The sequence below is a fragment of the Malaclemys terrapin genome, chromosome 1, assembly GCF_027887155.1.
Source record: "Malaclemys terrapin pileata isolate rMalTer1 chromosome 1, rMalTer1.hap1, whole genome shotgun sequence".
NCBI lineage: Eukaryota > Metazoa > Chordata > Testudines > Emydidae > Malaclemys > Malaclemys terrapin.
The window spans coordinates 46,245,411-46,271,681 of record NC_071505.1 but is presented as its reverse complement, the minus strand read 5'-3'; the positions used below and the strand labels follow the sequence as shown (position 1 = coordinate 46,271,681).

Below are 26,271 nucleotides of genomic sequence, written 5' to 3'. Positions count from 1 at the left end.
CTCCTTGTTCTGCCACCACAGAGAACAGCCCAAAGGGGGGGTTCCATCCTCTTTGGAACCCCTCTTCAGGTAGTTGAAGGCTGCTATCAAATCCCCCCTCATTCTTCTCTTCTGCAGACTAAATAACCCCAGTTCCCTCAACCTCTCCTTGAAAGTCATGTGCCCAAGCCCCCAATCATTTTCCTTGCCCTCCGCTGGACTCTCTCCAATTTGTCCACATCCCTTCTGTAGAGGCAGAGGGCCCAAAACTGGATGCAATACTCCACGAGTGCCGAATAGAGGGGAATAATCATGTCCCTTGATCAGCTGGCAATGCTCCTACTAATGCAGCCCAATATGCCATCAGCCAACCCAGAATAACTCAAAATGTCAGAACTAAATATTTTGGTTTCTTCTGATTCTTGCCCTCCCACAATGAACAGTCTGGTGAAATCAACACAAATTTGCAGAATGTTTTGGTGTTGCCAAATCTGCATATTTTGCCAAAAAGAGTTTTGGCTGAAAAATTCCATCCAGCACTATGAAAGACAGAGCCAGGTTTCATTCAAGAAGATCACACTCTGTTTTCTGAACCAGGAATCCTGAAACAAATCATTGTGTGACACACTGGAAAACATCTCCTACCTCCCTTTCTGGGCGGATCACATAGAGGATAGCAGATGCCTTCCACCACCAGTTACTCCTATAACTGAAATGGAAGAGGACTGTGCTGTGTATGTGAGAGGTGTTGGTGTGAGTTCTCATGAAAATCCATATGGATGAAAATATATATGTAAACCCTTCTTAAGTTAGTGTGAGGATCCTGCTAATGATTTTTTCTGTTGCAAAATTTTGTATTTAAATTTGGATGTTTTATTATATTTCTGTTAATGGGAATAATTTTTGATTGTCGCCAATCCCATGCCTTGACATCACATCCTACTCTCCTAACTTCATTTGTCTTAAAATCCACTTTACACCTGTTGTCTTTCAAAGAACGCTCATCTCTGCTGCCTCCAGCCTTCTGATGTCTGTTTCATTGAATGCAGCTGCTTCCAGACCATAGAAAGTAATACTATTAGTACACTAGTTTGATAAATTTTCACTTTGGTGCCAAACATTATGTTTTTATCAGTCCATAATTTTGTTAATTTCTGTGCAGCACTTGTGGCTAAGGCACATCTCCTTTTAACCTCATCCTTGCTGGAACCATTGGCACTGATTAAGCTTCCTCGATGCACATAAGATTCTGAATTCACTGCTGCATTTCAATGCTTTAAGCTACTTTTTTCAAGATGCAACCACTTCATCTTCTTGGCATTTATTGTAAGTCCAAGTCAACTACACCACTTGTCCAAGGTACTGAAGAGTATCATCATTAATTCAAATGTGTCCACCAGTTGTACAATGTCATCTGTGTAACCAAAGGAGTTTACCTATACATCATCCAGTGTCACACTCTCCAACCCATCTATTGTTCTTAATGTCCAGTTTAAGAACATGATGAAAAACAGTGATTCTATGCCATCTTGTCTTACACCAAACTTTGATTTGAACCAGTTGCTTAATTTTCCACCAATTTTGACTATATTGCAGGAGTCTTCACACATTGCTTTTATAATTGCAGTTATCTTTTCTGGAACTCCATATGATTTTGCTCCTTTTAATAATGCTTCATTCCAAACCGAATCAAATACTTTCAAGAAGTCACTGAAAACAGCATGCATCATTAATTTCCTTCTTGCTACTCCTCCCACTACCTTAATCAACTGTCAGAGCATAGATATCTGATCAATGCAGCTTTGGCCTGGCCTACAGCCACACTGTGCCTCACCTACAACTCCCTCTGAAACTGGCCTTAATCTATGGACAATTGCTTTTGTCATGTCTCCCTGCCCCCCTGGTACTTGCAATAAGCATATATCTCTGTAATTAGTCACACCAGCAAGATCTCCTTTCTTCAGGATTGGTACAACTGTTGCCTTTAGCCAGTCATCTGGTACCTCCTCTTACTCCCATACCTACTTGTATATTTTTTCCTAATGCTTTGATAGCACTTGTTCCACCAGCTTTTAGCAGCTCAGCTGCTTACAATGCAGATTACAATGGTTGGGCATTGCAGAAGACAAGACAGATGCTAAGGAAAATAATGTAAACACAACCACAATCCATCTGACCTACAGGCTGACTACTGACTAGATGGCAGGACAACTTACGCAGGGACATGTCCAGGCTGGGCTTAATGGAGGAACAAACCATGGACAGAAATAAATGATGACACTGAACTGCTCCCCATGTCTGTAATGATGCTCCAGGATGAAAAGAAGGGAGATCTAAGAACTGTGTGGGGCATTTAATTGTAGAGTGTGTTTGAAGAGACAGAGCAGTATGAGGGAGATTTTGAGTATGAGGGAGATCCAGAAAGTAGAAGACCCTGCCTTTTAGACACCAAAAGGCTGAAACTTAATGTATTAATGTATCTTTCTAGAAAAGGAGCCTCATTCTTGAAGGTATTACATTAGCATTTACTACCACATTGCTTGTGAGCTATTAGATTCTTTATCCTGTAGGTCGCCAGGTTAATCCTTACTGAGCTGGTCTGGATTCAAAAGTTGCTCCCACTTAATGGATTTTGGGTGTGTCTGAGTTCCAGTTCACACCTCATAAGCTCACCTAATTGGCAGACTCAGAGCTGCCCAGAGATTCATGGGACACAAAGAAAGAAATAGACCTGTTGTTGTTAGAGCAAGTTTCCCCGTCCCGTCCCATAGCAGGGTTGATGCTTGCCCTGCTACTACTCTGGAGTAAACAGGCAACTTGATTTAACAGGATTGCCAAGTCAATACCTCTCATGAGCTTATGTACTAAGATGCATCCCATCATACCACAGTCCAAGTGCCATCAGGACTCTTTGTGCCACATATGCATCAGGGTGCACAAGTAATAAGTGGGGGCACTATAAAAGGGGACAGAATCAGGGAATATCTGTCAAGCTTGACATTTTTCCTTTACAACCCTGTATGAGAAGGAGCACATGTTTAAGTCCAAGTTCAGCATTAACTAGTCTGAAACATTCCATTCCTGCAATTAAAAGCATTACCAGTGGCTCCAGACACACACTGGAAACCTAAGCAACTATCCCTTTGGTGCCCACAAGATTTAAGGACAGCAAAGGGTTTGAAACCTGAGAAAAGTTATTGTGCCTAGCTACCCACACCCTGACTGAAGAAGTTCAATGGGTTTTTCTGCACAGTATTAAGCTGTTGAACCAATGTTTCATTGTGTTTCCTGGTCACACTCCATATGACCTCAGACAGCATGTTTTCCAGGGGATGATACATTGCAACATCACGACTGAATACCATGCATTTCTGCTTCGGGCTGGGTATCGTCCCTCTTCCTAGCAGGAAAGCATATAGGCATTTTGAGATTAATTCTTTTATCAATTAGTCTTTCCATTTTCTGGGAGTTGACAGTACACAAGTATTATTAATTCTGACATTAAGAAGAGTTTCAGAGAGCCAAGCTAAATTAGAGAGAGAATGAAAGAGTAAATGTTATTAAAATCTCAATAAAAAAAATCAATCAGGCAAGACTAAAAATAGCATATTATGCTCTGAATATTTTTTTAGCATTAAGAATTAAATGTACTGTATTTTTCTGAAGCAAAAGTTTGGGAATTCAAAAACAGCAGGCAAATTGCTGACTGAGATTACAGACAAGGAGCCTGCTGCTACACACATTCAGTCACTCATAATGATTGAGGTAAAGCTTCTGGATGAAAAGGAAGGATGATTATTTTTGTAAAATGTTATTGATATTTATACACCAGTGTGTCCAGGTTTAAATCATAATACAAGTGACAGACACAGCCAAGCCATATTCTGAATATTTTTAAAATATTAAATTGTGTAAAATATCTGCACATATGGTGTAGATGATAAATCTTCCAGTAAGAGTCTCAGAGAGATGAAATTATCTCTCTTTAGGCTTTCCAGCAGATTTTCATTAGTATGTGACAGTAGGATGGCTTAGCCACTATCTCCTGGATAGTTATGGGGACTCAGTTCTTATGGGCAAGTTTATAGATTGATTCCCTCACATCACACTTACAATAAGTGCCAGGGACCTCCTTTTATGGGCATCGTATTGACATCTTTCTCTCAGATTTGCAACTTTTGTCTGTCTCTCTCAGGTTGACAGATTAGAAGGAATTATATCTTTTGATATCAATCTAAATTAGTGTAGTTTCGCTTCAGAGAGAAGAGCTATGAATGATCAGTAAATTGAATGTCAAATTCAATTCATTCACTTTTCTCAGTTGTACAAACAACTTTGGTTGACAAATGTAGAGAAAAAGAGACTGCCCAGCATGCATGGGACCTAGAAGATCTAACCCAGGTGCCTTTATTTCAAGCACAAAGTAGATTTCAGAATGTTACCTAGTAGGTCTCTTCAGTTTTTTCTTTCAGTAAATGAATTTGGAGCACTACATTGATTATCTATTCAGCCTGTGATATGTAACAGTAATTTGCACTTGCCAGGGCCGCCCAGAGGATTCAGGGGGCCTGGGGCAAAGTGGGGGAGCTGCAGCACTTGTAGTCACCCGGCGGCATTTCAGCAGCGGGGGGGGGGGGGGGGGGGTGCCCTTCAGTCGCTCCGTGTCTTCGGCAGCACTGAAAAACCCGCCGCTGAAATGCTGCCGAAGACCCGGACTACCACTGGGCCAGGGCTTGCGGGGCATTTTGGCAGTGGGGGGCCCTTCAGTCGCTCTGCGTCCTCGGCAGCACTGAAGGACCCCCCGCTGCCGAAAAATGCCGAAGATCCAGACTGCCACTGGCTCAGGGCTCGTGGGCCCCTGCGGGGCCCAGGACAAATTGCCCCACTTGCCCCCCCTCTGGGTGGCCCTGGCACTTGCATGATTTCTGTGTGTGGTCAGAATGCCTTACCAACAGTATCCAGCTGATATATAGCATATCTTGTTGTACAATGGTATCTGAGAATGTCTCTTTTTAATTAAGCGATGGCTTAATACATTTATCACCCTTAAAATTTGTTTCATGATAATGTTGTGGCTGGGAACTCTACAGCGGTGTCCATTGGTGGGGAGGAATTTGTACTGCACAAAGTTCCATAGGCTACAGAGCTGGGGGAAGGAGGAGAAGGACCTGGCCAACCACTTATAAAAAGTGGTCCCATACTAAAATCAGTCTGGCTGCTGTTGTAGCAGTTTGGAGCATCACTCCAGCTGCATCGTTGCAGTGCCACGCAAATTGGGCCTCGCTGCCCCTCTGTCCAGATGGAGGGCTCGCTGACTCAATGGTGGCTCGACCTGGCATATGGAGAGTCTGTTCCTATACAGAGGAGCACAGGGGAGTCCACTGAGAACTTGACTCCTGACAGCACCAGCTGAAACACTGTGTTCGTAACAAGGCCGGCCCACAACATTTTGGCACCTGAAGCGGGGAGCTCAAATGATGCCCCTATGCCCCCTCGCTTGGGCCAAAACTTTGAAAGGTCTCAATTGTGCCTTCTTCCTAAAGGTCCACAGTCTGGGCCAGCTCATGCGCTATTGAGACGGAGCGTAGATGTGTTTTTATTAACTTCCGCTTGGAGAAGCTGCATTGCCCACTGACAACTGTTACAGGAAGTGTTAGAAGTATGCGCAGAGCAACAGAAGCAGTTGGAAAGAGGGTGGTCATCTTATTTGTGCACATATATTCCAGAACAGCCTTTGGAGTTGATCCTGCTGAAATGTATCTTGAAAGGGCTTTCAGTTCATCACCTAAATCACTCGCATCAATATAGCTCATGTAATCATGTGTTAACACTGTCTCTAGTGCCCTGCATTGCTGGTGTAGGTCTTCTTCAGGTATAGTGAGGAGTTTTGAAATATCATACAACATCCCAAATATACTGCTGTGTTCCTTGAGCTGCATGAAACGTTCTTCAACTGACTGTATTGCACAATCTAGCACCTGGTTAAAGAATTCAACTTTGAATTGTTGTTTAGGGTCTCTTATGGGATTTTCCCATGCCTCGTAATCAAAATGTCTTCTTGTATTCTTGAATGGGTGGGAAAATAGCTTCAGTGTGAAGTTCCTCTGCCAACTTCTGTGCATTCTTCAGAACATTTTGAAATCCCTCATCTGACCGGTAAGACTGTAGGTATGACTTTGCTTTGTCCAGTTGTTCCATTGCTCCAGATATATCAAGGTCAACACCTTGGTGTCTCTTGCTTACAGCATTTATTTCAAACAGTATGTCATGCCACAACACTAAGCCACACAAAAATTTGAAGGTATGTATGTTTCTGGTGATTCCATTTCCCTCTTCCACTGTTCTCCCACGAACAATTCCTGTCATAGCATTATCCTCCATAATGGCAACTATGGTATCATCTATCTTCCCAATTTGATGTTTGATAGGCTTTATCACCTCCACTCAACTTTCCCATCGTGTGGCACTCAGTGGTTTCAGTGTCAGAGAGGATGTTCCCAGATGTTGCTTCAAAATTTGCCATCGATGAGTTGATGCAGAGAAAAATACATAGATGCTTTGAATTACATTAAAAAATTCAGCAGCCTCACTAGAAGCTGATGCTGCACCACTGACCACCAAGTTCAATGAATGAGAACTGCATAGGACCAGGGCTGGCTCCAGGCACCAGCTAAGGAAACAGATGCTTGGGGCGGCCAATACAAAGGGGTGGCACTCCGTCTGCTATTGGGGTGGCCCGTCCGGGTCTTCGGTGGGAATTCCCTCAGTCCCTCTCTTCCTCTTTGAGCTGCCGCCGAAGTGTTGCCGAAGAGGAAGAGAGGGAGTGAAGAACCCGCCGCCAAACTTCTGCCGAAGAATGGAATGGCGCGATTGAGCTGCTGCCAATTGGCGTTTTGTTTGTTTGTTTGTGTGTTAGTTTGTTTTTGCCACTTGGGGTGGCAGAAACCCTGGAGCCGGCCCTGCATGGGCCAAAAAAAGCTCGAAGGTTTAACTCTCGGATCCATGTCTGCACTCCTCTGTGGTTTCCTCTCAGGTGGGCACCATTATCGTAGCCCTGACCTCTCATGTCAGCTATTGCAATTCCTGTATCTTTCAGCTTTTTAAAAAGCACATTTGTCATACCACCTCCTGTAGTGTCATCAATGTCAATAAATTCTAGAAAATGCTCTCTGACAGTCACCATTGCAGGGACATTTTCATTAGGTTCTGTTGTTGTTACAAAACGGACCATTAAAATCATTTGTTCCGTATGGCTGATGTCAGGTGTGCAGTCCAGAATAACAGAGTAATATCTTGCTGACTTCAGATCTGCCACAATCTTCTGTTTGACTTTTGTTGCCAGTAACTGTATGATCTAATTTTGAATTGTTTTTCCAAGGTAGTGGTTTGTGTACATTTCTTGAGTGGTGACTCTTCTTAGATGCTCCTGGAGTACAGCATCAAACTCAGCCATCAGCTCCACAATTTTAAGGAAGTTTCCATTGTTTGGCACATACAGCTGATCTGAAGTGCCACACAGTGCTAGGTTTTGGGTAGCAAGCATTCTCACAATGGCAACGAGCCTTTTCAGAATATTTTGCCAGTAAAGAGGCTCTGATGCTATCTTCTCTTGATGCTGATCAGCTATGGTGGCCTTTAACTTTTAGTCTCATTTCAAGCTCGTTCCACCTATGGAATGCTCTCTGGTGATTTGCTGCCTTCTCATGGCATGCCAGATTTCTAGCCAGATTTTTCCAGTTCTTTGTTCCTGTAGAACCCAATGTGGCTGGAACATTAGACTGGAAGAGTTTGCAACAAAAATAGTGTGTAGCATTCTGGGTTTTTGAGTACATAAGCCATGGCCTCTCCACTTTGTCACCATTGGGGATTTCACGCCAGTAATGTGTTGGATGGAAACTTCTATTTTCATTGTCTTTGGGGAACATGAAGTATTTCACTTGCTGTGGCCCATGCAGTACAAGGAAGTCCCTCAGGCTACTGCTCAAGTGGGTCCACCGTCCTGGATCATCTAGACTTAAGGAACTAACCTCAGCAGCAGCTGTTTCTTGCGCCTCCACCACACTCTTCTCAGATCTACACTTTTCTTCAGGAATGTTCCTGGTTACATCCATTTGAGATGGAGATATGGATGCTGCAGTAGCTACCAGATCACCTGCACCCTGACTAATTGGAAGATCAGGCATCTCCTCATCACTCACATCCTCACTGGGGCTAGAAGGCTCACTGTGAACATTTGTGTTTATGTATCTCAGGAGAGCTCCTTCCTGCTTAGATAGAAAAGCTTCCTTTGCTTTCTTTCTTTTTCTGAATGCTGCCCCAGAGAGGTGTTTTCTTCTTTCACTCATGACTGCTGTTCTGTGCCAGCTATAGTGGCTCTGAACACTCAACTGAAGGGGACAAATAAGCAGGCTGATAGCAGGGCCGGAGTGAGGGAAAATATCAGCATCTTAAGGGCCCAACTGGCTCCTAGTACTTCAGTTGACTGCCTGTTCTCCTCAAGTGGGTTCAGGGAAGCAGCAGGAAACAGGAAGCTCCCTGAGAAGCTGATGTTAATCAGTCCAGGCTCCTGGGGGTGCTAGAGAGGTACATCAGAGGCTCCTCCTCCTCTCTCTCCCTGCAGCTCCTGCTGCTTTCTGTTATTCCCTCTCACCTTTTCTCCTGCCTGCCTGTTATGTCTCTTGTTCCCTCCTTCCTCCAGCACAGCACTCCACCATCTCCAGGCATCTAGAGCAGAGAGAATACATATGCACCAGCAGCAGACACAGTTTTCTACACTCTGGGTCCTAGTGGTGCCCCCCCACAGTCTGGCACCTGAGGCGGCCACCTCAGTTCGCCTCATAGTAAGGCCAGCCCTGGTTGGTAAGAGAGAGGGGAGTGTCCCTGGCTGAGGGAGACTCAGGGTACCTCTGGGAAAAACATGGGGTGGGGACAAGAATTTGCCCCCGTTCCAGAATTATCAGAGTTGGTGCCACTGGCATGACAGGAGGGATTGGATTTGTGAGAAGATACAAAGAATTTTGGTAAAGAATCAAATTCTTCCTATTCTCCCTTTCATGTCACCATGAGAATGGTGGTGTTTAAACTAGGATCCAGACCTCAATTTTTCAAGAGCTCTTTATGCTAAATCCGTAGGCTTCCAAACACCTGGTCCTAACAGAAAACACTGTTAATTCAGCAGTGCTTCACTCATTGTATGGGGTGTTCCCTGATGTGAAGCTCTTTGCCCTGTGGAGTAACAAGATGCATTGAATTCATCCTCAAAGCTTGTAAATTCTTCCAACTGGAATTCTACAGCTGTCTGCAGCTTACATGCTCTGCTTCAGGTGGCTTTAACAAAGGCATAATACATTTTAAAAATGTGCCGTATCTTAACATGCAAAAGTAAAATGCCAACTTTAAACACACATAACATTAAAGCTACTGAACAAACTTCCTTTAAACTTGGCTTGTATTTTGAACCTCAATGAGATATAAACAAGATAGCCAAGACTGATTTTTCTAGCTTCAGTTTCTCATTTAATCAAAGCACAGAATTTCAGCTCCCAGTCTACAAGGAAAGTATTATTGTCAGGCATACACACATGACTCAACATATTTGATTTTAACCTTAAAAAAAGAGACACACCTTAGAGCTGAGGTCAGCTGGATTATTTCAGTCTCAAAATGTATGAAAGAAAATTACAAGCAAGTGAAAAAAAGAGAGATTACAATAGAAGCTGGAATTCTAACCTTAATACATCAGGCACTAGCAGCATCTGCTATAACATAATGAGTTATATTTAAGTAAATATTTGGATAACAACTGAAGTATTTAAAGGACATTTAAAGGAAAACTGCAGTGGAGTAAGAACATAAGGTTCTCTAGATCAGTGTAATGAATCTAGTTCCAACATCCTTCATCAGGCTGTAGCACTTTTACTGCCGTACACCTAATCAAACAGTAGTGTCAAGTGCATAAGAAGGGCTCTTCCTGAAGACAAGGTCAGACTGGAGGAAGTTCATGATGGTTCTCTCCCAATCTCTGCCCACGTGCATCACCAAAATGAAATGCCACTCATGGTTTGTGCAAATCTTTTAAATATGATCATCCCTCTCCTTCTTGCATGCTTTGACCAGCAGTGAAATAAATCACAGGAGTGACATGTAAATTGTTGTCAGTAGCTTTCAGTGTTCACATCCTCTTAAAAACATTTCTGTCAGAGTAATTGTTTCAAGCAGCTTGCAGAGTTAGGTAAATAGCTCTTCATCAGTTAACTTTCTGAAGGTTCTCTTTGCAACCATAAGGACTGAAGATTTATTTATTTTTAAATTTAATGCTGTATTGTGATGCAGGAAGGGAGTGCTAGCTCAACAAGCCACTGACAGCCAGCATAATTCAGCCTTGTCTAAGCTCCCTGAACCATGAGATTTGCCCCCATCTATAGGGAAGCATAGTATGTACAGATACAGGCATAAAATTAAGTGCCGTAAAACTTCCCACCCAATTTGTACAATGTATAGTTGTACAAAGGTATGGACAGTTTCTCAAATACATATAAATGCTCAAAGATTTTTAATAAATGTAAATGTCTAATGAACTTTCTGTTGTACCTGATGTTAGAGTTGTGGAGCTTTAAAATTCCCCACATTCTGTAGGAAAAGGTGTCTCATTGTTAGGTGATCCAGCATTAGTCAAGCGAAGTCACTCGTCAGGTCAAGAGCCCCCCCGCAGGAGAGGCGGGAGTTTAAGACTCCGAAATTACTGTGTCAGTAATTATACTCTGTTCTTACATGTAGATTCTCATCCAGGATTCTCAGAATCTTTAGAAAAGGTACAAAGTATTACTTTACCCAAGTTACAGTTGAGGAAACTGAAGCATGGACATGTCATGAGATTTGGCCAGTGCCACAAGCACAATCAGGAGCAGAACCAGGGCTCTCCACAAAAGGTCCCCTTGCTTTAAACATTAATTCACGTTATATCCTACCACAAAAAACCCAAGCTTTATTATGGGAATTACTGTTCGGCTGAGGTATTCAGAACAACCTCAGTGCTGTTTTTTTGTTGCTATTGTTCCCAGATGCGGTCTGTAAGCCGAATATTTAAATTCATTGACATGCCAAAAGAAGAAACAAAAAACACTAAGCCACCAAAGGATGACCAGCTTACAGGGGTCCTCATAATTGAAAACAAGCATGCAAAGGAAGAGAAGCCCTGGCCATCCGGAGGCCAAATGACTGTCAAGAATCTCACAGCGAAGTATATTGATGGAGGAGCTGCTGTATTAGAAAACATTTCTTTTTCAATAAATCCTGGACAGAGGGTGAGATATTGTTTTGTCTTGTTTGAACTGACTTCAGTTAAGTTTATCCCCAAAAGTCCCTTTATGAGACAATTGAATTACTAAATTGTTGGCTGACTCTGGTAAATTTCTAATAAACAAAAACAGGAAATAGCTGCACCAACACAGGGTAATTATCTAAATCACCTAAAAAAGGAATGAGGTTTCCATTTGTTTTTAATAAGAACTTAACTGTGAAGTTATTAGATATAGGTAGAAAATAGAGGGGACAAAATAGCTCAGAGCTGCTAGAAATCCTAAGAGTGGTTACAGCTCAGTGAAGGTAAGGACTTTTTTGGGGTGTGAAAGTAGAGAGTATTGATTACATACCTAAGTAATAGTTCACCAAGTTCTATTCCTGCACACGAATTTGGCTGCTTTCTCTGTTTGTGCTTCTCCCTGGCTGGAGGGAAGTTTGCTAATAAAGAGAGATTTTGGGGGCAGACTGACCCACATAAAGCACAGAAGAATACAGGATGATGTGCCAACAGTAATGCATCACTAGCTCTAGAATTCAGAGGAATGTGAGCTCCGAACCACTCATCTGATGTGTAAAGCTGTCTTCAAAGGGCCGTACAAACATTAACTCACCTTCACAGCCCACTGAGCCCAGATTCAGGAAAGCATCCCTTTTCAGGAAAGTCCCATTGAAGTCCAGTAAGTACTTTCCTGAATCAAGGCCCCAGTGAGGAAGATGTAGGCAGGTTTAGCCCTATTTCATAGCTGAGGAAACAGAAACAGAGAGGTTAAATGATGTTCCTAAGACCACACAGTGAGACAGATCTCTACCTGCTGTAAGCTGCCATAGCTCCATTGACTTTAATGGAACTATACTGATTTACACCAATTGAGCATGTAGAGGAGCCAAAGATTGGAACTCAGGAGTCTGACTTACTTTAGTGTCGTCCTCTAAACCACTCTCCCTCTGGATAAGATGTGCTCTGTATGATACCTAAAGTATGGGTGGTGGATTAAATTTCACTTCACTTACTACCTGGAAAATGATTGATGCCAAAGGATAATGAAAAGGAAAGATTTTGTATGTGCAGTAGAGAGACGGGCATAAAGCTGCATTGCAATTAAAACAAGGATCCCTTTTACAGCAGTGCGCCTAAGAAGTTTATTCCAGTTTCAGAGGTTTCCCTTTACTTGAAATGGTGACTACCACTAGAACTGGTAATGTCTCTAGAAGCAGAATGAGCTTTAAGTGCACCACAGTATTTTACCTTGCAGCTAGATCCTTGTAAGATCCCCCTATTGAGGATAATAGAAACAAGCATGAGAGATAGAAGATAAGAGAGGCCAAGTATCTACCATGCTTTTTAACTCGATGGTAGCAGCGGGTCCTTAGCCCTCACTCCTCCCTCAGAGTCAGGTCTGATGCTGTGTTGTTCACTTTACAGGGAGGGCCCTGAACAGCAGGAAATTTCCACCACTTCACTTCCAAAATTGTCTTGTTCCCATCTGCCAAAACAGCCCAGGCTCAGATTGCACAGCATTCGCTGTGAGAAAATACACTACAGTAAAAGCCATTAGTGTGTCAACATTTGCCAACTGTTCCCACAGGTATTGCCTATTCTAAGTATAGGGGATAAGAAGAGGTAATCTTCAATTCCACTGTGTGGGAAATGCACTGTTTTTAGGAAGTATCAGATCCTTCTGCTGTGGCATAATGTCACAGAAAGAAGTGCACCCGGTTTAAAGAAAATGAGGGCCTCGTTGTGGCCCTTCCTGCAGAATCCAGCCTTAATAAGGAAGAGATTGTTTTGCACAAGTCTGATGGTCATGCATTTAGAAGTTCCTTCTTTAATTGATGTTGTGTCATCTGCAGTATTTTGTCAGCCCTGCTAAGTTATGGAGAAACCAGAACACGTATTGCAACTGTAACATAGTGCCAGTCTGATCTCACTGATCAATGAGGAGCAAAGTCATCAAAGTCAATCAAGTTACCCCAGTGTAAGATCAGAGTTAGGCCCATCTTAACAACATTGCTGAAATACAATACATGCTTGTTTTCATTTGTTTGAATTTTAAGGTCTTTTCTGAAGGGGGATCCACTACAAAATGGAAGGAGGAGGGCTGTAGGGAGGATGGGTAATAAATAAGGGTAATGGATAAGTACATTTGTGCTCTTTGGCTAAACGCAGGAGGGCAGATTCTCTCCTTGGGTAGCTAAATGAGGTTACACAAAAGTAAGAGCAGAATCTGTCTCAGTGTTTCATATCTCTGCTGAGGTCCTTTACCTTTCCCAAAAACAATGGTAATACACATCCTATCCTTCTAAGTTCTGTATGGGATAGTCCTTCAGTTGTGCTGTATCCTTGCTTTGTGGTTAATGCATGTACAATATTAAGCAAGGAGTCTCCATTCACTTTGAATTATTTAACATTGCAGGTGGGTCTTTTGGGAAGAACTGGGTCGGGGAAAAGCACTTTGCTCTTTGCCTTTTTAAGGCTGCTGAATACAGAAGGAGATATGCAAATTGATGGCGTCTCTTGGAACACAATCACTGTGCAGCAGTGGAGAAAGGCATTTGGAGTTATACCACAGGTAATGACCAATGAAGTGACAAGGTTTTAAGTAAGATTTTCCCCAGTGTCTTACCTGGTTATTTTTCCATATGCAAACAGCAAACAGATATGTTGAGCCTAGCGTTAGTTGTTTTTAACTGAAAATCAAAACCAAGAACAAAAGTGTAGATTCCGTGAAAGAGCAATGTGTAGCTCTCTTCTGTAACAGGGCTCTGCCTTTCACCAACAGCTTGCTGCAACTCTTATTGCAATTCTTACAAAGGGAAAAGTAGAGTACATGCAGGAAACACAAAGCATCACAGCTTCACTGCCTGCTTAAGCCCCTCATTGTTCCAAAATGCATTAGTGCCACTTGTAGAAAAGGGAAACCATCTGATTTGACATGGTTAGGGTTACCATATTTCAATACTGCAAAAAGAGGACACTCCACAGGGCCCCAGCCCCGCCCCTTCGCCGCCCCAACTCCACCCCTTCCCCAAAGTCCCCACCCCAACTCTGCCCTCTAGGGTGACCAGATCACTCAGGTCAAATATCGGGGGGGGGGGAAAAATGGGGGGGGGAAGGGTGCAGAGCAAAAAAAAAAAAAAAAATGGCGGCAGAGCAAAAAAAACTAACAACCCCCCACCACCATTCCTCCTCCCTCTGCAAGCGCTGGAAGGAGGCCCGGGAGATGCAGGGGAGCGCGGGGCCAGGGTGAGTGTGAGTCCGGCCTGGCCCCAAGCAGGCAGGACTCGGGCGCGGTACCTGGAGGGATAGTAGGGGGGAGGCCCGCGGGGCCAGGCGGCGGCTGTTCATTCTCCCCACCTGGGCAGCCGGACTTGGGAGCAGCCGCTGCTGCAGCTCCCACTCCTGTGGGGGGAGGAAGCGGCCAAGCACGTGCTGCTTGGCGGTTGCGGCTCTGGCGCCCGGGGCGTGAACCCCCTGAGCCCGGGCCTGCTGTGGGGACAGGACCCAGCAGCGCGCACGCTGCGCCCAGCCTCTGGCCAGTTGCATCTGGGCTGGCTGCCCAGCTGGTGCAATCCTGAGGGCGGCCCTGGGGCGGAGGCATCGGCAGCCCCGTTTGTTCCCCTGTGGGACCCGAGCAGGACGGGGGGCTGGGGCCTGCTGCCCCCACTCTGGGGCCGCCCACGGGATTGCACCAGCTGGGTCCCCGCAGCAGGCCCGGGCTCAGGGGGTTCACGCCCTGGGCGCCAGAGCCGCAGCCGCCGAGTGCCACATGCTTGGCCGCTTCCACCCGTGGCAGTGGGAGCTGCGGCAGTGGGAGCTGCAGCAGCGGCTGCGCCCGAGTCCGGCTGCCCAGGTGGGGAGAATGAACAGCCGCCGCCTGGTCCCGGAAAGTTGGAGCCTGGGGAGGAGGCGGTCCCTTTACCATGCCTCCCTATTTTCCTGGACATGTCCGGCTTTTTGGAAATTCCTCCCGGATGGGGATTTGAGGACCAAAAAGCTGGACATGTCCAGGAAAATCCGAACGTATGGTAACCCTAGACATGGTGATGTCACCTATTGTCTTTTAAAGCCTCTATATTACATTTTAATGAATTTGAATTATAGTTCTTGCACATTTCCCTTTACAAATTGGTAGCCATACTGCCATTAACTTTCTTCTCACTTTAGTGGCCTGGGCTCAGTTGATTGTTAGATTGAGGGCTGGCTTATATCCATCTATAGCAGTGGTTCTCAACCTTTCCAGACTACTGTACCCCTTGCAGGAGTCTGATTCGTCTTGCGTACCCCAAGATTCACCTCATTTAAAAATTACTTGCTTACAAATCAGACATAAAAATACAAAAGTGTCACAGCACATTATTACTGAAAAATTGCTTAAGTTCTCATTTTTACCATATACTTATAAAGTAAATCAATTGACATACAACTATTGTACTTACATTTCAGTATATGGCATATAAAGCAGTATAAACAAGTCATTGTCTGTATGAAATTTTAGTTTGTACTGACTTCACTAGTGCTTTTTATGTAGCCTGTTGTAAAACTAGGCAAATATCTAGATGAGTTGATGTACTGGCTGGAAGACCTCTGCGTACCCCTGGTTGAGAACTACTGATCTATGGTACTTATATAGCAGCAATTCTCATACTATCTGAGCCCTCGACTATCATAATGCATTTATCCTCACAACATCCGTGTGAGATAGAAAGTACTAACACTTTACAGATGGGGAACTGGGGCAAAGAGATACTAGGACCTAGATTCCCAAAGGTATTTAGGCTCCTAACTTTTACTGAAATCAATTGAAGTTAGGAGCCTAAATACCTTTGAGAATCTGGGCCTAAGCAACCTGCCCAAGGTCACACAGCAAGTCTGTGGAGGAGCAAGGAATTGAACCTGTGTCTCCTGAGTCTCAGGCTAGCACCATCCTTCCTCTCTGGTTATATTAGTATGCTACATGACTGGGAAATGAACATTATTTGGAGTAAGTTATCTAGAGTAAGTAAAATATTATGTAGTAGAACTAAAAATAAAGTGTAGTGGTTGGCCATTGTAACAGGAGGAGAGAGAACTATGACAGATTCAACATCATGCTTTTTAGTTTATTGATGAAAATTGTTAGCCCTCTCCAAAAATGTTGACTCAGAACTTCTTGTATTGGCATTTTTATGTGTTTTGAAAGCTTTATGCTGCATGAGTTTTCACTTACATACAGGATTTATCTTCAATCCTTAGCCAATCATTTGAGTGACGCAGTATAATTAAATTAGCAATAGACTACAATCTTACCAGTAGATAGATATACACAATATCAGAAGGCAGAGAACTACAATAGGCCAAGTTACAGCTAAGCCTTCTACACCAGAAGGGGGATTCACTGAGTGGAGGATAGGTAGTGTTTTCAATATCACGCACGTCCATGATGGGGAAGCTATAATTCTTCCTGAGGACTCCATAGGAGCTTCACTGCCTCCAGATACTGAATCAGTGCAGTCCTTAGCCAACCAGTTTGGTTCACTTTTTAGCCAGCACCACCCACTCTTTAGCCTTCACTGGGCCATTATTTCTCCCCAGCACAGAGAGGTTGCAGCAGCTTCCTACCACCACAGCCTTGTCCCCTAGCAGACTTTCCACCACCAGCATTAACCACTAGAGTAAGCTGGACCCCATTGTGGACCAGTATTTCTGCCACTCAAGTGACAGGCTGTGACTATCGCAGAGACTTAGGGTATGTCTACACTGAACACTCTTTATGGCAGTGTGTAGAATGCATACGCTGCATGCCTCCCTAGCACCGGTATAAATAGCAGTGTAGATGGTGAGGCTCAGCTTAGATGAGTAGAGTAAAGACATGCCAAAACTTCAGTGTATGTACCCTACATGACGCATTACACACCCAGCAGTGCCTCCCCGATATACACTGCTATTTTTGGAAGTGTAGTGTCCTGCTGCCTCCCTACTGCCAGAGCCTTTCCCCATCACAGAGAAAGGCTCTGGCAGTAGGGAAAAGCTCTGGCAGGAGGGAGGCAGCGGGAAAGGTTCTAGCAGATCCCTGCTGTTGGAGCTTTTCCCTGCTACCAAAGTCTTTCCCTGACACATGTAGCTACACATCGCAGTATGGATGCAGCTGGCTTTTCACTGTGGTGTGTAGCTACACGTACCCTACATGCCACCGCAAGTGGTATGCAGTGTAGACATAGCCATAGTATTACATCAGCATTTGCTGGTTAGCAAGTGAACAGGTGAAATACTTTCAAATAGCTGTAAAGATTGAGGGATCTTCACAAACTCTTTCATTAAAAAGGACTCTGTCAGGTTACTCATTTTTAAAATAAGGAGTTCATTCCTGGCTATTTAGACTAATACAACCCAGGGCTCTAACTTTATTTCCTTTCTTCATTTGGGTACATGGGCCAAAATCTGCTCTCCATTACACTGAAATAAAACTGGACTAATTGCATTCAAGTGAGTGGAATGACTCCCGATTTGCCTCAGTATAACAGAGAGAAGAATTTGACTCCTGTTGATGGGTTGCTAATGAGTGCTGAGCATATGTAGCATTGTCTTCTCTGTGGTTATGGGGAAAAAATAGCTGAAATGCTCATTCTGGTGAGCATCAGGAATGGCTTAGATTTTGCCAACACAAAATGGAGGCACAACATTTTTTTCTACTTCTCGTCTTTTTTCAGATTCTGACATTCTTTGTGATTCTGCTCCCCCTCCCAATATAAATATTTCAGCATTAGAGTTCATACTTTTCTTTAAGAAAAATACAAAGTAGCCTTTTCCTGCTGCTAAGCTACACCCTTCCCCAGATGGAACCAAGAACCATATTGCATTGCATTCTCTGAAAATGTCCACGCAGTGTGCAGAGGCAGTCAAAAAAGCAAACAGGATGTTAGGAATCATTAAAAAGGGGATAGAGAATAAGACTGAGAATATATTATTGCCCTTATATAAATCGATGGTACGCCCTCATCTCGAATACTGAGTACAGATGTGGTCTCCTTGTCTCAAAAAAGATATACTGGCACTGTAAAAGGTTCAGAAAAGGGCAACTAAAATGATTAAGGGTTTGGAACGGGTCCCATACAAGGAGAGATTAAAGAGACTAGGACTTTTCAGCTTGGAAAAGAGGAGACTAAGGGGGGATATGATAGAGGTATATAAAATCATGAGTGACGTGGAGAAAGTGGATAAGGAAAAGTTATTTACTTATTCCCATAATACAAGAACTAGGGGTCATCAAATGAAATTAATAGGCAGCAGGTTTAAAACAAATAAAAGGAAGTTCTTCTTCACGCAGCGCACAGTCAACCTGTGGAACTCCTTACCTGAGAAGGTTGTGAAGGTTAGGACTATAACAGAGTTTAAAAGAGAACTGGATAAATTCATGGTGGTTAAGTCCATTAATGGCTATTAGCCAGGACGGGTAAGGAATGGTGTCCCTAGCCTCTGTCTGTCAGAGGATGGAGATGGATGGCAGGAGAGACATTACTTGATCATTGCCTGTTAGCAGGGCCGGCTCTAGGCACCAGCAAAACAAGCTGGTGCTTGGGGCGGCACATTTTTAGGGGCGGCATGGCTGGCGCCAGAATGCCGCCCCTAAAAATGTGCCCGGGCCACCCTAGCTCACCTCCGCTGCTGCTGCCACGGCGCGCGAAACAGCTGATTCGTGCGCCGCTACTCGCCCTCCCTCCCAGGCTCTCAAACCTGGGAGGGAGGGGGAGCAGCGGCGCGTGAATCAGCTATTTCGCGCACCGCGGCGGCTCGGGGTCTCCCCCTCCCTCCCAGGCTCTCAAACCTGGGAGGGAGGGGGAGATCCTGAGCGGCCGTTTTGCGCGCCGCTGCTCCCCCTCCCAGCTGAGAGCCTGGGAGGGAGGGGGAGAAGCGGCGCCCGCACTGCGGCCACTCGGAGTCTCCCCCTCCCTCCCAGGCTCTCAAACCTGGGAGGGAGGGGGAGACTCCGAGTGGCCGCGGCGCCGCTTCTCCCCCCCCCCACCTAGGCTTGAGAGCCTGGGGGGAGGAGGCAGGGCTGGGGATTTGGGGAAGGGGCGGAGTTGAGGTGGGGCTGGGGTAATTAAAGAACCAGGTGGCCAAAATTGTTTTTGCTTTGGGCGGCAAAAATCCTAGAGCCAGCCCTGCCTGTTAGGTTCACTCCCTCTGGGGCACCTGGCATTGGCCACTGTCAGTAGACAGGATACTGGGCTAGATGGACCGTTGGTCTGACCCGGTACGGCCTTTCTTATGTTCTTATGTTCTTATGCATAACTTCCTAGTCAGATTCTTTTCCTGTCTGTGCTTTGTTGACAGCCTGGTTGGTCATACTCTGCCTACTGATCCCAGACTCTGCTGGTAAGCTGCCCTCTGGTTAGCTGACTTATCTCCTGTTCTCTCCCCCCTTCATCGCTTTGTTTCTTCACCTCCCCTTGTTTGACTGTTTCATCTTGTAAGCTCCCTTATTTTCCCTTGTCTCCGGCCTAGTCTCCATTTTAACGGTTTACCAACATAGCTATGTTAGTTAGGAGTGGGAGGGTGGGGAGGAAGAATCAAATATCTAACCAATACAACTATGCCAGCAAATGCCCTAGTGTAGATGCAGTTATACCAGCATAAAATGTCTTTCATTTAGGAGATAGTATAAGCTTTACCAGCAAAAATTCATTTGCTACTGTAAGCTGCATCTCCCCTAGAACAGTTTGCCAATATAACTATACCAACAAATCCTTTCTAGTGGAAATAGGTGAAACAAGTAAAAAAAAAAAATGAAAAAAGTAAAAAAGTGAATGCCAACCAGAGGAGTTCTGCTCATATGCTCCTAGTGAAGCACAGGGTCAGTCAAGGGTATGCAAATTTATAACAAAAAATACACCAGCTCTGAGGTAGCATGTCTAAATTGGCAACAGATAAAGATGAACCAAAGGAAGGTGTTAGAAACTGAGTAAATGGCAGTTTATTTCATGCTTTCCCCCAAAAAAATCTTTATCACCCACCCGAAAATCCCCTCCCTAAAAAAATCCCTATCACCCACCCCAAACCTCACTCCCATCCCCACCGAAAGGTAAAGGAGTGCAGTATTCTTTAGGGGGTAGGACAAAGAATTTAGCATCAGGAGGCCTGGATCCTACTTCCAGCTTTGCTCCAACTATATAAGCTTGTGCAAGGAACATAACCTCTGAGTTCCATTGTTTCTCCATCTGTCAAATACAATAATAATGTTTATTCCTCCGTAAAAGGGCACAAGATCTGTGGATGAAAGGGACTATTATTATTATCCATATCTTTTGGTAGCACTTACAGGCTCCAAGCAGGTATCAGGCGTTCATTGTGCTAGGCACTGTACAAACAAGTAAAACAGACATTCCCTGCTCCAGAGAGCGCACAAGACATAACATATGGCTAAAGACACACAGAGGTAGGGGACAAGGTAATAGTGAAGGTGGGTACACTTAAGTAGCCTCGGTGGTTATGGTAATCACAGTGCAAAGTATTATTAATAAAAGCCTTTCAGTGACAGTAGCCAAATACCCAAATAAATAATAGAAGCACTAATGTAAAAACAAACTTGATTCTGCAGCTGTTAGCAAAATACAATAGACTGAGATGCCATTAGTTGTATAACCTGCTCCTCCACTAGCCAAAAACATGGGCTAGTTGTTAAAAGTTATGCATGTAGTCCAGTTTTAAAGTGCTTTTAATGTGGACATTTAAAGAGAACCCAGTGCCAAAAAAACATTATCTTTAACCTCTTAAATAAAGTTGCATGGCCTGTGGGCCGGGCTGCCAGGCCCCTACCAGGTCTGTACTGCACTTGGGGCTCCTGTCCTCAAGCCCCACAGTCAAACACTGAGCACTTGCTATAAAACTGCACATTAATCCTCAGAAATGCCCAACTACAGAGTGAGATTAGCTCTCCACCAGCACCCTCCCTGTAGGGGGAAAAACATTACATATACCACGCAGCCTCTTCCACCAAGAGAATAAAGAGACTTTTGTTCTCTATCCTTCATCTCAGGGGGTTGTTTATCCCCTTCCTGGAATCTGGCCTACAACAACCCACAGATATTCAAAGTCCTAGAGAGGGCTGTTTGAACAATGTAAGAACATTGGAAGGGCTGATTTTTTCTACACTACCAATCACCCCATGACAACCTTCCCTTTTCCTACCATCCCCCATCTTTGCCATTTCTTAAAATTGGGGGGAGGGATAGCTCAGTGGTTTGCGCATTGGCCTGCTAAACAACAGGGTTGTGAGTTCAATTCCTGAGGGGGCAATTTGGGGATTTAGTTGGGGATTGGTCCTGCTTTGAGCAGGGGGTTGGACTAGATAACCTCCTGAAGTTCCTTCCAACCTTGATATTCTATGATAATGGAAGGCCTCAGTTGCCCTGTGGCATGCCTTTCTACAGATGATTGCCAATGGTTGCCCTTTCTACAGATGAGGGTTCCTGCAGTGAATCACACTAGTGATCCATCTAATCAGGCTCCCCCTCTCTAACAGTGGCTAATAATACACCTCTACCCCAATATAATGCAACCCAATATAACACAAATTCAGAAATAACGCAGTAAAGCAGCACTCTGGTGGATCAAAGCAAGTTCAATGTAACACAGTTTCACCTATAACACATTAAGATTTTTTTTGCTCCCGAGGACAGCGTTATATCGGGGTAGAGGTGTAGATGCTACAGTGGAAGACGCAAGAAACCAAACAGGGGACAGGATGGAATAGCTGCCCAGAGGGGAAGTTTCTTCTTATCCCTCATCAGTTATTAGTTGGCTTTTGCCCTGGGCGTTTATACCCTTCTAGAATATTGTTTGAAAACTTTAATGTGAAGCAGTAACTTGGGATATCTGGTCCCAGATACAGAGACCCACCTCATTATTCAGGGCAGGCTTACTAGCCCACCTCCAGCAACAGTTACATCCCAATGATTTACAGGCCTGTGCATTCAACAAGAGTGGGCAGCCAGGTCCAGTCTCGATGTAAGTAAGTTAGCTTGTGCACTGTCATTCATAGAAGTTACACCTCAAGGTATATGATGAAGTTAAATTAAGAAATGGCCTCAGAAATTGAGCCAGTTTGGATCTGAGCGTACTGTGAGGTTGGGGCCTGTTTCTCATTAGAATAAAATGAAGAGGAGCCTGAGAACAAAATGAAGGAATATAGGCAAGGGAAGGGCATCACTGAATGATATGTAGAGAGTGAGGCTCTTATTCTGATATTTCCTTGATCACATCAAATGTGATCATGATGTCCTATTTCAGGCCTTTTGGCAGTGTGGTACAGTATATCACATACAATTTTACAGATTTAAATGCCCAATATATATTAAAAGAAATCAGACATGGAGAATAGGTTAAATATACTCTCTGGGACTGCAAGCTAATGAAAAGTGATGATACCTTTTGTTCTTACATCCCCGCCCCCCACTTCATTTTATAGGAGTTAAGAAGGAAAAGTGACGTTTACCAGTTTCCAGCTCAAATGGTGGTTTGACTTTATACTATTCAACCTACTTCCTTCCGTATCTCTCTTTATATTCCTGAGACCATTTCCTTTCAGAGTTCATAGGCAGGGCTGTTATACAGGGTTCCAAGTAGCCTCTGTAAAATGCAGAAAGCTGAAAAGTGCAACTCCCCATAGATCCCCATAGCAAGGGTTTTGCAAAGTCTGAAATCTTGCAGTGGATCCAGGGAAATCAGCATTACAATACAGTGGGCCATCTGCTGCCTTAGATCCATGTGCAGAACTCCTATAGAGATCAGGAAAGGCTCCACATGCTTACTGAAGGCAGCATAGAGATTGTTTCCTGCTCTGAGGGTTCAATCTTGCAAGGTACTTAGCACCTTCAATTCCTGATGAGATCCATGGGAGATGAGGGCAGTTAGTATCTTCAGGGGTTGCTCAGCACCTTGCAGGACTAGGTCCTGAAAAGCTTGCAGAAAGCCCTACAGTTTTCAGTGCTTTTATCTTCCAATTCTCTGTTGTAAATATTTTAAAACTGATGAAAGCATTCACAGATGCCTGTGAAACCAGAACATTTAAACCTTTTCATATGGAGATTAAAGGGACACCGTCAATTTGAAAAAATCACATTTCCATCTGAAAATGTTTTACCTGCTCCCATGATGATAACCTCGAAGATGATTGAAAGAGAAAAACATTTCTCTTTCAGTTTGCTTACTTTCTTCCAGTGACTGCACTTTATGTGTAGTCACTGTCACTGTTTTACAATGAAGCATGCTCTTCCTCAATTCCAAAACCTGTGAGAGTGTGAGAGAGTTTGCCAGGAGCAGCAGCAAAGCTGGAAGCAGAATGGATGAGTAGAGCTTACGATTCCATTGCGCAGCAACTTTCAAAGTTAGTTTTCGTTCCACGTTGGAATGAAAACTAAATCCTTCAAATGTTTTCACAAAGGGTGTGCATATGTGTAGATAGAGGGCCCTGGCCTGGGGTAGTCCCATCTTCAAGTCCCTGCTTTGCTTGATTCAGAGCAGGATTTCCATCCCAGATCACTCAAAATCATGAAGAGCAGGTCCTGGAACCTGGGTCTTCCCCATTCTAGGCCAGTACCTAACCACCAGGGAGTCTAGCGGTCAGCCTACCTGATGAAAGTTTTGTCAATATCAGTATGCTCGGAAGAAACATTTTCCCACAATTTGATTTTGGCAAAAATGTTCTGACCAGCTCTACTGAAGAGGCAGTTGGCTAGAGCATGTACAGAGAGAAAGGGCAGGGTGGAGGAGTGGTGGGCCTGAAGAAGTTTAGAGGTATTCTTCTTGGCTCACCTACACATTGGCAGAAATATCCTTATAAATATCTTTAAGGGTAAAAGAAAAAACACACACACACACACACACCAGAGTACACAATTTAAAGGATACTATATCAGAAGAGTGAATTTAAATGAATTCAAATTGTCAGTGCCCCAATAAATAACCAGAAGAATAATGTACCAAACTCGAGATTACTAGGTCAAACATTCACTAGGCCTTGCAATATTTTACACACGTTATTTATACCAGGACACTATTTTCCAGAATCTTAATGGCAGTGCAAGTATGGTTTGTCAGGTAATTGATTCCGACAGCTAATTCCTGACCTAATTTTTTTTCAGGTATTGGTGGTGGATATATCAGGAATTTTTAAAGTTTCATTCTTTATGCTAGGAGATATTTCCCCAACTTAGTATTTCATGTAATATCAATATGCACAATAATGCCAAACTTTACAGGGAAAAAATCTCTTTTCTTTCCCAGTCTCAAAGTTAAAACTCAGAAGATACAAGAATACAATTTATATTCTGATTATAACTCTTCATGAATGCAAATATACATGCAAGTACTTGACTCTTACCACTTATTAATGAAATAAATTTAGTGAACATCATCTAGGCCAGCACAAACTTATTGGCTGGCCTGTGACAAGGGACAGTGTCACTTGCGGGAAGGAAATAGGTTGAGGGAAACATGGCAGAACTTGTTAAACCCATTCATGTCCCAGTCCAAAAGGGACATTTTTAAGGTCTCAAAATCAGGATTCCAAGAGCTGTGCAGGGTGCTTTGATTCTCTCCTATAACAAATGGTTCCCCTCATTGGGCCAATCAAACCAATCTGTCTGCCTTTGTTGGGATATGTGGGAAACTTGGAAAGAGCCTGAGATCCCTTATAGACAGTATTTCCCCCTCCATATTCTAGAACAGAGTGTAGATGAAGGAGGAGGGTTGCTCCTGTCTATCATGTATAGGAAATTGTTATGCAAGAGGTTTTAGGTGTAAACTCCATTTTGCACTACATGTAATTACTAACTAAGGAGCACACTTTCTGGCTGGGTGACATGAGATTCCTGCTAGAAAACATACATGCAGTTATAGGTCTATATTTCTACATGTAACTGCATGGGTAATAATGGTAGCTATGTACACAAATGCCTATTTAATTGCCTCCCATTTTCAAATTTCACATTGTAATGAACCCACTGGTTCATTACTGAGCTAGGGAGAAAGGATTTAGCCAGTGTAAGGAGCTGTGTTAGCCAAGTCAATATCCAGCCAGAATCTAATCCCCAGAGTACAGAGAAGAAAGTATTCTGGAGTCAGAAGGGACCAGGCTGGGCTGAGAGACAGACTGTGTGAGAGCTTGGGAGTTGGCAGCAGAACTAAGGGCAGGCAGAAGGCAGCTTAAGAGCTGGGACTGAAAGCAGAGAGCTGGGCAGAGAAGCAGCATGTTGCCACAGCACAGTGGCCTGCAAACAGGTGGTGTGGGGGCAGCTGCTCATGGGACACCTTGGGGAATCGTGCTGCTGGGATTCCAACAAGACTCTTACCCTTATACCTTGAACTGGCCTGCCGCTAGAGTCTGCTTTAGGAACTGCTGTCATTAAGTAACCATAGCTAGGGTATTTGCACCTTTTAGTTTCCAGCAGTCCTGCAAAAATAATTACTCACATCTGTGGGTAGCCTCTGAAGGGCCTAGCACTTCTGTCTCCTACACAGCATTCAACTCCAAATCTGTGGTACCCCTAGCACACTACCAGACATCTAGAGGGGACTTTCGTATGATAGCACTCAGTGATGTTCTTTTGAGGGGTCAGTTACAGTATTTGGTGGCAATTACCACCACACCTACTTACTACTGTATTTCTGCACTATTTTACCTTGACACTTGCCTATTGTAGGATGCCAGTTCTGACTATAAACTGTAGATCATATCATCACCTTGTCAGTGTTCATCTAGGGTGATTTTGAACTGCTCTCAAGATGCAGAAGGTTTCATATCTATTACCAATCCCCCGAGACATCCAGTTCCCCATTTGCCAGGTTTTTTTGGTGCACTCATAACCAGCACACAACTCCCTATATTTCACTAGCCATTTGTTCCCTTGAAACATCTAACATTTACAGTGGCTTCTTTGTAATTGGACTCCGCACTGCACAATATTTACACAAGTGAGCCCTGTATAGATATGAAGGAGCTAGAAAGACGGAAA

General features: G+C 43.9%; 1 protein-coding gene across 2 annotated transcripts in view; it reads left to right on the top strand.

Moving 5' to 3' along the window:
• CFTR (CF transmembrane conductance regulator) overlaps positions 1 to 26,271 on the top strand; it is a 136,441-nt gene that overhangs the window by 93,338 nt on the left and 16,832 nt on the right. For both annotated transcript variants that reach the window (XM_054023602.1, XM_054023592.1), the window contains 2 exons: positions 11,040 to 11,282; positions 13,695 to 13,850. In XM_054023602.1, coding sequence (XP_053879577.1) covers positions 11,040 to 11,282; positions 13,695 to 13,850 — 399 coding nt within the window. The remainder of the gene's footprint in view (positions 1 to 11,039; positions 11,283 to 13,694; positions 13,851 to 26,271) is intronic.